Source organism: Erigeron canadensis, chromosome 6, assembly GCF_010389155.1.
Source record: "Erigeron canadensis isolate Cc75 chromosome 6, C_canadensis_v1, whole genome shotgun sequence".
NCBI lineage: Eukaryota > Viridiplantae > Streptophyta > Magnoliopsida > Asterales > Asteraceae > Erigeron > Erigeron canadensis.
The window spans coordinates 26,664,775-26,677,809 of NC_057766.1; the positions used below are offsets into that span (position 1 = coordinate 26,664,775).

Sequence of the window (13,035 nt, forward strand, 5' to 3'; positions counted from 1 at the left end):
TTGATTGTCCTCGGATGAAGAATGATGGAAAGAAGGTGGCTGCTCCAAAGCCAAAAGTTCAAGCCCTTCAGATGACAGTGAAAGCTACTAAGGACAACGATGAGGTAGTAAACGGTACTTTTCTTGTTAATTCAAAACATGCTTCTGTTCTTTTTTTATTCGGGTGCAAATAGGTCTTTTGTGTCTTCATTGTAAGCTCATAAGCTTGAAAGAGTTACTACTCCTCTAAATTGTTGTATAGAAGTAGAGATTGCTAACGGTAAGTGGTGGTGGTGGGTCCCAAAACTCCCAACGTCTAGGCCGTGCTATAATCAAATGTGAGACACGGAATAATCAAATGTGAGACACGGAATATATAATCGAAGGAAGAAACTGACGCCGGCCATGCTACAAGCGTCTAGGCCGCGACTCGCGTCGGCCGTACGTCCGAAGAGGCCACAAGAGGGGTAGAAGTCCTATAAAGATAGGCCTAACAATATAAATTTGGTCACTATTGTCGTTGGTTACCAAATTTTCGTTGCTAGCAATCAAAATTTTGAGTGGTCGCTTTCGCCACTAAAGGTTTCTCACTAATTTTGTTTAGAGCAAAAGCGATTCCTGTAGTGGCGAGCAAAATGGGAGCAACCAAAACCATGAAAACGAGGTTGTTTTTGGCCACTAAATTTTTTTAGTGACCACTTTTTCTTAATGGTAACTAAATAAGATTATTAGTGACCAAATTTTAGTTGTCACTAATCAAAATTGTCACTAATCGACATTTTTCTTGTAGTGATGTTACATTCTGTTACTTTGATTTAATTATATTGTTTATATTTTAATTTATCAGTTTGTTCCTTTATAGTTGACAGTCCACGAATGCACAACTTATGTTATAGTTAAGCTAGACAAGAAAATAAATAAGAAGATAAACAACAAGAACAATGACAAGTTCAATTGTAATAAATCGATGCAAGTATAATCATATGTATCATTGATTAAACGATGAATACATGGTCAATCTTACAAACTTGACTTAGAAGAATACAGATGAACAAAGTTATTGCTAAGTCTAGACACACTATAAACTTGAACATTTACAAGTGACACACACTTTTGAGGTGACTAACACACTTGATACAATGCGGCTGTGTTGCTTTATATACATGAAGAACTAGGGCAACACAGCTATCCTTTGATGGTGATAGATGGTGGTTGTCGACGTCCCATTGGCTCCTTGTACTTCCATGCAAGAGCCCTTGTCTTCTTTACCAAAATGGGTATGAGAGAGAAGACCCAAGTTTTGGTCCCAACATGTATCTGTGCCATATGAGGTATGTTACAGTTAGAAGAACCACCATGTGACTCTTGTCTTCATATGGCTTGAAAACTTCCTGCCATGACAAACATTTGGGCAGTATACAACCCGCTGAAGTAAGTCACCGGGCTCGCTGAAGTCTTGCTGACAACACACGTCAACAAGCAAGTCTGATCAGCGAATCCAAGACTCAACAATAGTTTTTTTTTGAGTATATATATTTAAACCTTATTTTAAATATGTTGTATACAATACGTGTATTTAACACGTGTCTAAATATAATTAAAGTAATATGTTATAATTAAAGTAATATGTGATGCAAGTTCTCCAACCCATTAAAATTGACTCACCCCCTAGGTTTTGCAAGAACTTTTTTGCCTCATACCATTTAGCCTACGATATCAACATTAGTAGAAATGTTAATAACTTCAAAATGATAACGGTTGCCTTACCTTAGTTTACGACCAGAGTACTCTTAATTAAATGATAAAGCCCAAATTCATCCTTTATATTCTTTCAATTCCATGTCATCAACAAACACATAACTCCTAATTCTTTTACAAGTTTTTATTTATTTCTTATTATCAATCAATTATCAAAATTATCATTACCGTGAAGGTTGGTTTAAAAGAATAATGAAAGAAATTAGAATGATGTTAATGATGGTTATGTTTTGGATATAATATTTCTTTTCATTATTTGTTTTATGACATCATCTTCTAATTTTTTATTTTTAATCCTTTTACTATGAAGTTTTTCTAAAACCTAATTAAGCCTAATGTAAAATACATTTTTATCCAACTATATGTCAAATTTTATCAATAACATCTCACTAATTCTATTATTATTATTATTATTTTAACTTACTCATTACCATTTCTTACAATGTAATTAGTATAAATTCAAAAAACATGTGATACATTATTGATAATATCCATATTGTCTTTGTTTTCATAATTGTACTTCGTTATTATCATTTATTATTATGAGTTCATTAATAACAATTAGACATGTATATAGTCAACGAAATAATATGTAGAATTAATATCAATTTGGTTTACGCTTTTTATGTTTTTGTGTTACGTAAATAAATTTTCGCCCAAGTATTGGTTACTTTTTTTGAAAAAAATTCTAATTATAGCAAGCCTAAAGTCATATGTTTTTTTTTATTTTTATCATCATTTTTTATAAATATGTAAGTAGTGTTGTTTTTTATGTTTGTCTTTTTGTATTGCATAATTAAAATATTTTTACTATGCTCGGATATCACCGGGTTTATAAGCTAGTACTATTACAAAGTTGGTTTTAAGGGATGACTAATTAACCAATGAGGTTATGTTTTAAAAGGCCAAGTGTGTATGTTTATTTATTTATTTTTGCTTATACATTTTATCTAACATCTAAGACAAAATTCTTAATAATGCCTTAATTAAAAAGTTTTCAATATGTTACAAGATTTCTAAGTTTTCAATATGTTACAAGATTTTTTAGAAGAACTTTGATAGAGGGGCCTAATTATTATACCTAATTGTCACCTGTTATTTGCATTATAACTCAAAATTTGTATTCCAAATTTACCCTCAAATTAATTTAGTGATTATTGTGTATTTTTATGTTTTTATTATGCATGCTTCCCATTAAATACAAATTCCAATATGCTTACTAATGACTTGTGCAGAGCTTTTCTATTCTCTTTTGGTAGAAAAAAAAAAAAAGTAATTATCTATCGTAGTATCGTCTATTGCTATCGAAGAGCTTTTTGTGCAGAGCTTTTCTATTCTCTTTTGGTATAGCAAAAAAAAAAGTAATTATCGTAGTATCGTCTATTGCTATCGAAGAGCTTTTTGTGCAGAGCTTCATAATAGCCTTCTCATCATGACATATAAGTTTATCATGCATGATATTTTAACACCATAAGTGATATTAAACAATCACTATAACAATACACTTTTCACCAAAAAACAAGAATGCAAGATAGAGTGTTGCAATGTATGCTGTAGGGATATTTGGTTAGTTGATCTACACGAATATATACACAAGAAGAAATATAACATAATATTAAGATCTATTGTATACTAAATAATTATTTTATTATCGACCCGGCCATAACAATTAGAATAACTATTACGGCAAATCCTTTTGATACGAGATTACCATATATTTTATTGAAATAAATTAGGGTTATATGAAGAAGACTTAAATGGGAGATAGGCTTTACAGACGTAAAAGAATTTTATTCGGAGGCAAGCAGATATGTAGTTATAAAGATTAGGGGTATATATAGTAGTAATAATAAAAAATTACAGATGGCATCATTAGATCATTAGGCAAATATTTAGGTGTGTTTAGTTAATAGATCTCCAAATCATTAGTGTTTTTAGAATCAGAACCTAGGGAAACCATAGATGATGGTGATAAGAGGCAAAGTACTATACAGGATGTAATGTGGACTATAGGAAATATGTGGAAGATAATAATTAATAAAGGTGAGGCTACGATTGTATAGTAGAGAAGGATGAGGTGATTGTTACGGTCAATCAGATAAAGACAAGGTATGTGACAACGTACAAAACAAGCTAATAATAAGACCAAGACTTTGTACGTAATTAAGAAGCTACGATCAAGAGATAAAGGATGAGGTGATTGTTAAGGTAGAGGCGGTCCATGTTCGTGCGAGAAAGCTAGAAAAAAAACTTCAGTTAATGACAAGGTTACAACGTACAAAACAAGCAAAACCAAGTCGGCGAATGGAAATTTTGTCGCAATGGGTCCGTGTTTTGGTTCCGTCCCCATCAGTGCTCCTTCATACATAGCAATGGAATTTATTAGTATAACCTTATGAGTAATCTGAAATCCCAAAACAAATTAAATGAGTCAAAAAGTAGAAAGAAAGTTTTTCATGGAATACCTTTCTTTTTTCTTGAGTGTAACGGCATTAATGCTGTTATGGCCTCCAACACTTTCACCGGCCACAAACCATACCGATCATCTTGCACTTCTGGTCATCAAATCAAGCATCACTCATGACCCCCAACATGTTCTTGACTCATGGAACACCTCTTCTCATTTCTGTCAATGGCAAGGTGTTACATGTGGTCGTCGGCATCCTAGAGTCACTCAATTACACCTTGAAGATCGACGCTTTGCTGGTTCACTGTCCCCTCATATTGGAAACTTAAGTTTTCTCAGAGTTTTAAATCTAACGAATAACACCTTCAAAGGTGTAATCCCACCTCAATTAGGAAATTTGTTTAGGTTACAGATACTATATCTCAGCAATAATTCTTTTGAAGGAAAAGTTCCAGCCAGTTTATCAAACTGTACTAGGCTGAACGTTGTTTGGTTGAGTAGAAATAATCTAGTTGGCAAGCTTCCACAACAACTTAGCGCATTGGTGAACCTAATCGGGTTATTCATTCATTATAATGGTTTCACGGGAGGGATACCATCATTCTTTGGAAACCTCACTTCTCTTAAATTCTTATGAGTCGCCGTCAATAATCTAGGCGGGATCATTCCACACACTTTAGGTCAATTGTACAACCTACAAGAAATTTATTTTGGTCTTAACTATCTCTATGGTACGATCCCTGGATCTTTTTACAACTTAACATCTTTAAAAGTTCTTAGCATACAAAATAATTCAATCAGTGGAAGTTTACCTAAAGATATAGGCTTCCAGCTACCTAATCTAGAGCTTTTTTACATCTGGGGTAACAAATTTACCGGAGGCATTCCCTTCTCATTTTCTAATTGTTCAAACTTGTTAAGCCTCCAATTGGGAAAAAATGGTTTTACTGGGAAGGTTAACATAGATTTCAGACATATGTCAAATCTTTTGAATGTTGTGTTACTTTATAACAACCTAGGGAGTTCTGAACCTGATGAGATGAACTTCATCAATTCCATGGTCAATTGTAGCAAACTAAAAACTTTACAATTTGACATGAACCAATTGACTGGAGTTCTACCTAGTTCTATAGGAAATCTCTCATCTCAACTAACATATCTATCATTTTCTGGAAACTTCATTTACGGGACCTTGCCTTCTGGGATTGGGAATCTTGTGAAGTTAGGGCGATTATATATAGAATCAAATCAATTAACTGGGATAGTTCCAGATGAACTTGGAAATCTACAAAACCTTAAATATTTAATCATGTATGACAACTTCTTCATCGGAAACTTTCCAGAATTTATAGGAAACCTGTCATTGCTAGAGTTGAGTTTGGCAAAAAACAAACTAGAGGGTCATATACCTCCCAATCTTGGCAACTGCACAAGTTTGTTGTTGTTGGACCTTTCCATAAACAACCTTACTGGTCCTATACCTGTTGAACTTTTTCAGCTATCATCCCTGTCGATCTATCTAGGTCTTTCTCACAACTATTTAGTTGGACCCCTTCCCCAAGAGATAGGAAAACTCAAAAGTTTGATTGCACTTCATTTGTCACATAATGATCTGGTTGGAGCAATACCAAATGCCATCTCAACCTGCACAAGCCTTGAGTACCTAGATCTGGGGGCCAATTTCTTTCAAGGTCCGATACCTCCCTCAATGAGTGCTTTAAGAGGTATCATCACCCTTAATCTTTCCAATAACAATTTCTCCGGACAAATTCCAAAGTTCTTACAACAACTAAACTTGTCTTCATTGGATTTGTCGTTCAACAATCTTGATGGTGAGGTACCGTCAGAGGGTATTTTCAAGAATGCGAGTTCGATCTCAATTCAAGGGAACAATGGGTTGTGCGGAGGCCTTCCTGAACTTCGCCTGCCCAAATGTGCCATAGTATCAAGGTCAAAGACAGGTTCTAGAACATCACATGTCATTCTAGTTGTCATTCCAATTTGCTCGCTTTTAGTTGTAGCAATGTTTTTGTTCTATCTGTTTTATTGGAAAAGAAAGAAGGCACAAGTACAAGCAGCAACATCAGCTTCATACGTGCAACCGTTTTCAAGGGTTTCTTATGGAAGCATATTCAGAGCTACCAATGAATTCTCTCAACAAAACTTGATTGGTACAGGGGCTTTTAGTGATGTTTATAAGGGTATTCTTGAACCAGCTGATGGAATGGTTGCCATAAAGGTTCTAAAGCTTGGAAACCAAGGAGCTTTGAAGACTTTCGTGATGGAGTGCGAGGCTTTGAAAAACATAAGGCATCGTAATCTTGTGAAAGTCATCACTTCCTGTTCATTCGTTGACTTTCAGGGTAATGATTTCAAAGCTCTTATTTACGAGTTCATGCCAAATGGGAATCTTGAAAGGTGGCTACATCCAAGTTTAGAACAAGAGGTTGATATCGAAAAAGCTCCTCCACGTAGATTGACCCTTCGCCAAAAAGTAACGACTGCTATTGATGTAGCTCATGCCATGCATTACCTCCACCAAGAGTGTGAGGTACCCATAATACACTGTGATTTGAAGCCAAGTAATATCTTACTTGACAGTGACATGGTTGCTCACATTGGTGATTTCGGGCTGGCAAAGTTTCTGCCATTAAAACCACACGAAAGCAGTTCAGTTGGATTGAGAGGGACTATTGGGTATGCACCTCCAGGTAATCCGTTAAATAGACCTTTTATAAAAATTATCATATGTATACTTTTGTACAATTGTTAACTAAATGTCGTGTGGTTTAAGAGTATGGCCTTGGAGGTGAGATGACAAAGGAAGGGGATATCTACAGCTTTGGGATACTCTTATTAGAGATGATAACGGGAAAAAGACCCACGGACCGACTTTTCCAAGAAGGATTGAACCTCCATAGCTATGTGACGATGTCCTTGCCTGATGGTCTAATGGAAATAATTGAACCGACACTATTGCCTATTGTTGAAGAAAGGGAGACGTTGGAAGAGATTATGATTTTATTGGCAAGAATTGGGTTGGCATGCTCCTTGAAATCTCCGAAAGAGAGAATGAACTCAAGCAAAATCCTCCAAGAGTTGCATCACATCGATGGACTCTTCTGAAGTTGTCTAAAATATGATTGTAAGATTGCACACAAAAGGGTGGTGGTGTAGTTGGCTAGCTCGTATATCCTATCCTGAGCTCCAGAGTTCGAGCCTTTGCCTCTTCATATATCCTTTTTGTGTTATTTAATGTTTTTAAAGTGTCTTTCATGTAATACTACTTTAATAATACCACCAATACTGGTGTTGTCTTTCTTATTATATGCTCAAATTCATGTAATACCTTTTCCAATCATATACTTAGAGCATGATACCCACCAAAGTATCGATGATTTAAGGTTGTCGTTTTGGTCATGAAAGAACTCTCCAATGTTCGACTTGAAATATAATATATAAATCGTGATCCAGATTTTAAAGCAGTTTTGCGGAAATGCAAATGAATGCATTAATTCAAAATAATAGAATACATTTATGATGTTTTCCGGGGTTGTAGCCTTCTTGAAACAATATATATAAAGTGTTCATTGCTACACATAATTAACGTAGCCCTAGTTTTTAAATTTTAAATCATGTTGGCGGTAATGATGCAAACTAATAGCGACTTTTAAAAAAATAGAGTTCATTGCTACATATAATAAATGCATATAAAGATGAAGTTTAAATATCATTTGAACAAATTTAATTTATGGGACCTTGCCTTCTGGGATTGGGAATCTTGTGAAGTTAGAGAAATTATATATAAGCTCTAATCAGTTAACAGGGATACTTCCAAGTAAACTTGGTAATCTACAAAATCTTAAATCTGTATACATGAATGACAACTTCTTCACAGGGAACTTTCCAAAGTTTATAGGAAACCCGTCATTGCTAGAGTTGAGTTTGGCAGAAAACATATTAAAAGGACATATACCTCCCAACCTTAGCAACTTCAGGGGTTTGTTGACGTTGGACCTATCCATAAACAATCTTACTGGCCCTATACCCCTTGAACTTTTTCAGCTATCATCCCTGTCGATGATACTAGATCTTTCTCACAACTATTTAGTTGGACCCCTTCCCCAAGAGATAGGAAAACTCAAAAGTTTGGCGGCACTTGATCTGTCACACAATGATCTGGTTGGAGCAATACCAAATGCCATCGCAAGCTGCACAAGCCTTGAGCACCTAAATCTGAGTGCCAATTCCTTTCAAGGTCCGATACTTCCCTCAATGAGTGTTCTAAGAGGTATCGTCGACCTTAATCTTTCCAGTAACAACTTCTCGGGACAAATACCAAAATTCTTTGAGCAACTAAACTTGTCTTCATTGGATTTGTTGTTCAACAATCTTGATGGCGAGGTACCGTTGGAAGGTATTTTCACGAATGCAAGTTTGATCTCGATTCAGGGGAACAATGGGCTATGTGGAGGCCTTCCTGAACTTCGCTTACCCAAATGTGTCACAGTATCAAGGTCAAAGACAGGTTCTAGAACATCACATGTTATTCTAGTTTTCATTCCAATTTGCTCGCTTTTAGTTTTAGCAATATTTTTGTTCTATCTGTTTTATTGGAAAAAAAGGAAGGCACATGCACAACCAGCACCAAAAGACTTATACGTGAAACCGTTATCAAGAGTTTCTTATGGAAGCATACTCAGAGCTACCAATGATTTTTCTCAACAAAACTTGATTGGGATAGGGGCTTTTAGTGTTGTTTATGAGGGTGTGCTTGAACCAACTGATGGAATGGTTGTCAGAAAGGTTCTAAAGCTTGGAAACTAAGGAGCTTTGAAGAGTTTCGTGATGGAGTGCGAGGCTTTGAAAAACATAAGGCATCGTAATCTTGTAAAAGTCATTATCTCCTGTTCATTCGTTGACTTTCAGGGTAATGATTTCAAAGCTCTTATTTACGAGTTCATGCCAAATGGGAATCTTGAAAGGTGGCTACATCCAAGTTTAGAACAAGAGGTTGATATCGAAAAAGCTCCTCCACGTAGATTGACCCTTCGCCAAAAAGTAATGACTGCTATTGATGTAGCTCATGCCATGCACTACCTCCACCAAGAGTGTGAGGTTCCCATTATTCACTGTGATCTGAAGCCAAGCAATATCTTACTTGACAGTGACATGGTTGCTCACATTGGTGATTTCGCGCTGGCAAAGTTTCTGCCATTAAAACCACACAAAAGTAGTTCAGTTGGATTAAGAGGGACTATCGGGTATGCACCTCCAGGTCAGTTAAACAGAACTTTCAAAGTAATTTTCAAATATATTATGTAGTATTTGGTACGATTGCTAACTGAATGTCGTATGTGGTTTTAGAGTATGGTCTTGGAGGTGAGATGACAAAAGAAGGGGATATTTACGGCTTTGGGATATTGTTATTAGAGATGATAACAGAAAAGAGACCAACAGACCGCATTTTCCAAGATGGATTGAACCTCCATGGCTATGTGACAATGGCTTTGCCTGATCGTCTAATAGAGATATATGAACCGGTACTATTGTCTGTCATTGAGGGTGCAAATGTCAGCCATGAGGATGAAGCTAAAAAGTGGGAGAGGTTGGAAGAAAGCTTGGTTTTATTGGCAAGAATTGGGTTGGCATGCTCCTTGGAATCTCCCAAAGAGAGAATGAACTTGAGCAAAATCATCTAGGAGTTGCATCATATCAATGGTCTCTTCTGAAGTTTTCTAAAATGTGATAGTGAGATTAAACACCAAGGGAGCGTTGATGCAGTTGGGTAGCGCGTATATGTCATTCTGACCTCAAGAAATCGAGTCTCTCCATATACCTTTTTATGTTTCTTGATGTTTTTAAAGTGTCTTTCATGTAATACTACTGTAATTGATGAGGGCTCAGCATTTTCTTAGTTGATTGTTAAATGTTGTAACCAATGTCTTAGCTATGTTTCAGTTAAAGTGTTTGTCTTTGCAACAAGTAGTTGGAAGTTTACGTGTGTGAAATGTTGTATGTTTGTTGGTGGTAGACTACTGGTAGTGTGCTCATTTGCTGGGACCATTCACAAACATTACATCAAGTAAACAATTGGGTGCTTCAATTCAACTCGAAAGTACTCGTACAAAAGTTGATCAAAGTTCTCAATGTCAAGCTCAAAAACGCACAACTTACTTTTGCGGATACATACCCAGATGTTCTAGACTTGGTTGAAAATCCATCTAAATATGGCAAGTTCTTTAATCTTAAAAACTCCTAAATTTGTAGGGCTTGATGAAAGAACCTTTCCAAATATATCAAGTCTCTTAAGCTAACAATGGTGATGACTTGGTTGTATGTGTGTTTGTGTTTAGGTTTTAAGGTGTCTAATACGTCGTGTTGTCAAGTTGATACGACCGTTGGAGGACTCTGTTTATCGAATGCACATGTTTGTGACAATCATACTGAATATGTATTCTGGGACGCGTTTCATCCATCTGATGCTGCAAATGCGGTTTTGGCTGATCGTTTCTTTTCAAAACTGTTTGCTACTTCTAATGGTTCAGCAACTTCACCAATCACCAAGATTAATATGATGTTTTCTCTACCTCTTAATATGAACTCAGTCCACCAAGAATGTTTTGGAGCCTAACAAATTAGGGCACTTTACATGTACACTAAGTATAATTAATTAAGCACCATTTCTTGGTGCTTGTTTGAGCTAGTTAAAAGTATTATTTAGTGTTATGGGATGGAAAATGGTTAGTGAAATGATAAAGTCCCATGATGTGTGTAATAATATAAACCATGTAATGATATAAGTTTTTGTAAGAAATAAAATCACTTACTTATGTATTGTTGTTGTGATCTACTATTAGTCTTTGAGCAATTATCAAATTATCGTTTCATAACTTCATTCATGAATGAATGAATGAATGTTTCTGAATTCGTTTCTTATTGGTCAACCAAAAGTTTATTGAAGGAATGACTTAAAATTCGAATAAACCCGAAAACAAAGAAATGATTCAACAAGTCTATAAGGCCGTTTATTTGTCATTTTTTCCTCACAAAAATCGAACTACTTTGAATCTTCAAGTAAGAGAATCCAAATAAGCGGCCTTATAGACTTCTATTGCGAGGGGGTGAATTTTATGTAGTATGTCATACTCATTTGTAGTGTGGATTTTAAGTCTTTTGATGCTAAGAACAAATTCGTTAAAAGATAGGTATGATTTGGATTTATCAAAACAAATATGATCAAATAGTGAATACTAATATTTATCAAATCAGACATACTAATTTTGGGTTCAAATGCCAGAAACATATAAATTAGAAAATCAAGGGAAAAAAGTGTCTAATGATTAAACAATAGAGATAAACAGTAAAATATAACATAAAAAGACAAAATATACAATATATGTCATTTTTTTTCAAGTTTATCTTTTTCATTATTGTTTCCTGTAGAAACTTCCTCCATTACTTTTAAATCTCAAGCTTTGTTTAACAATTACCTTTAACAATCATATTTCTACATGTAAACGATAAATCCTTCATGATTGAATATCCCCTACTACTTTTTTGGGATAAAATTTCATATTTTCATAATTATTTTTTATAAATTGTATCAAAGTTGGTGTGGGAACGGTTGCCTCCATTGCCCCCATATTAAATCGGTAAATATACATGATATTGTGCATGATATATCAAGAAAACTTAAAGGGGTATTATGAATGACACACCTTCTCCGACAATCATTTTTGCGAGTCGACGAACATACAGCCAGAAAGACAAGGGGAAAATTTGCATGCAGGCCACAAGTCGCACATAAGCCGCCGGGTCGCACGACAGAAGAACACCCAACATAAAGATGCACACTCCTCCATGTGTATAAGTGTGCCATGAGTGCTCCCTCTCTCTTTACTTTGGAACCATACTGGTATATGGTTCTCGTATCCAATAAAGAATAGGCCCAATCCATGGACTTTTACCCACGTTGTTTAGCAAATTCAATAGCCTTCGGAGAAAAAGAAGTACCACTGGACGCATATCTTACCATTTCTTCGGAATTATCCGCTCATAGTACGATGGAATTGCCCAATTCAATCCTACACCTATTTAGAAATTTAAAACTTTTTATGTATGATATACCTACTCCAAGAAACCGTCTTGTATAAATGAGTTACCTAACCAAAAAACTTCTCTAGTAAATTTATAACCCTACAATACAATCTTTTGGAATGATAGATTTTAGCGAGGAAAACTAGGTATTTTCGTGAAGACTTCTTTTTATAGTCTTGAGTATTTTGCTCCCACTTGGATATAAACCCAAAACCACATCAAAGTTTCATCTCCCAAATATGGCTGGTAATCGTATAATACAATTCAACAGCCAATTGCATGATTTCAACCCAAAACTACCCTATTGGGAAAATAATGACCAAATTGTTATGGTGAAAAAAAAATTCTCAAAACAGTCCCATCTTACTAGTTTCAAAAACTTTTACATCTCCAAAAACTCTCGAATTTGATTTTCTCTAGCCAACTTTGCAAAATCATCTTTATTTCACTAGTAGTATCTTGTTTCTAAAATAAAAACATCATCATCTCATCGAATTTAAGGTAATAGAACAAAACTCACATCATTTTTATTTTTTTTAATTTTATTGACCCCAAAAAGCTCTCGGCGGTGTGGACAACGAAAAAGGTTAATGTGTCATTGGTTCCATCTTAGCAGAGCTATATGTTTTAGTAAAAGAGAAACATTTTTGGGGTCTAAACCATTTTTTTTCTTCTTAATTAGTTTTAGCACAGGATAAGCTCTTAACTAACTTGATGAATTGCCACTAAAATGATTTGTCACAGATTTTTCAAATAAATCATGCGCCAAATGTTGCGCCAAACATGTACAC

The 13,035-nt window shown here is 35.2% G+C and overlaps 1 protein-coding gene and 1 pseudogene across 1 annotated transcript; both read left to right on the plus strand.

The window, feature by feature from the left end:
• Positions 1 to 5,120: 5,120 nt before the first annotated feature.
• LOC122604581 (putative receptor-like protein kinase At3g47110) lies at positions 5,121 to 7,270 on the plus strand. Its single transcript, XM_043777464.1, has 2 exons — positions 5,121 to 6,855; positions 6,939 to 7,270. Exons 1-2 carry the CDS (start codon positions 5,121 to 5,123, stop codon positions 7,268 to 7,270), a joined length of 2,067 nt encoding a protein of 688 aa, XP_043633399.1.
• Positions 7,271 to 8,020: 750 nt separating this feature from the next.
• On the plus strand, positions 8,021 to 9,903 carry LOC122604582 (annotated as a pseudogene).
• Positions 9,904 to 13,035: the final 3,132 nt, after the last annotated feature.

Coding starts and splice junctions, on each gene's coding strand:
- LOC122604581 (XM_043777464.1), top strand. CDS start 5,121: ATGTCAAATCTTTTGAATGTTGTGTTACTTTATAACAACCTAGGGAGT. Junction 6,856..6,938: donor TATTGGGTATGCACCTCCAG/GTAATCCGTTAA, acceptor GTGTGGTTTAAG/AGTATGGCCTTGGAGGTGAG.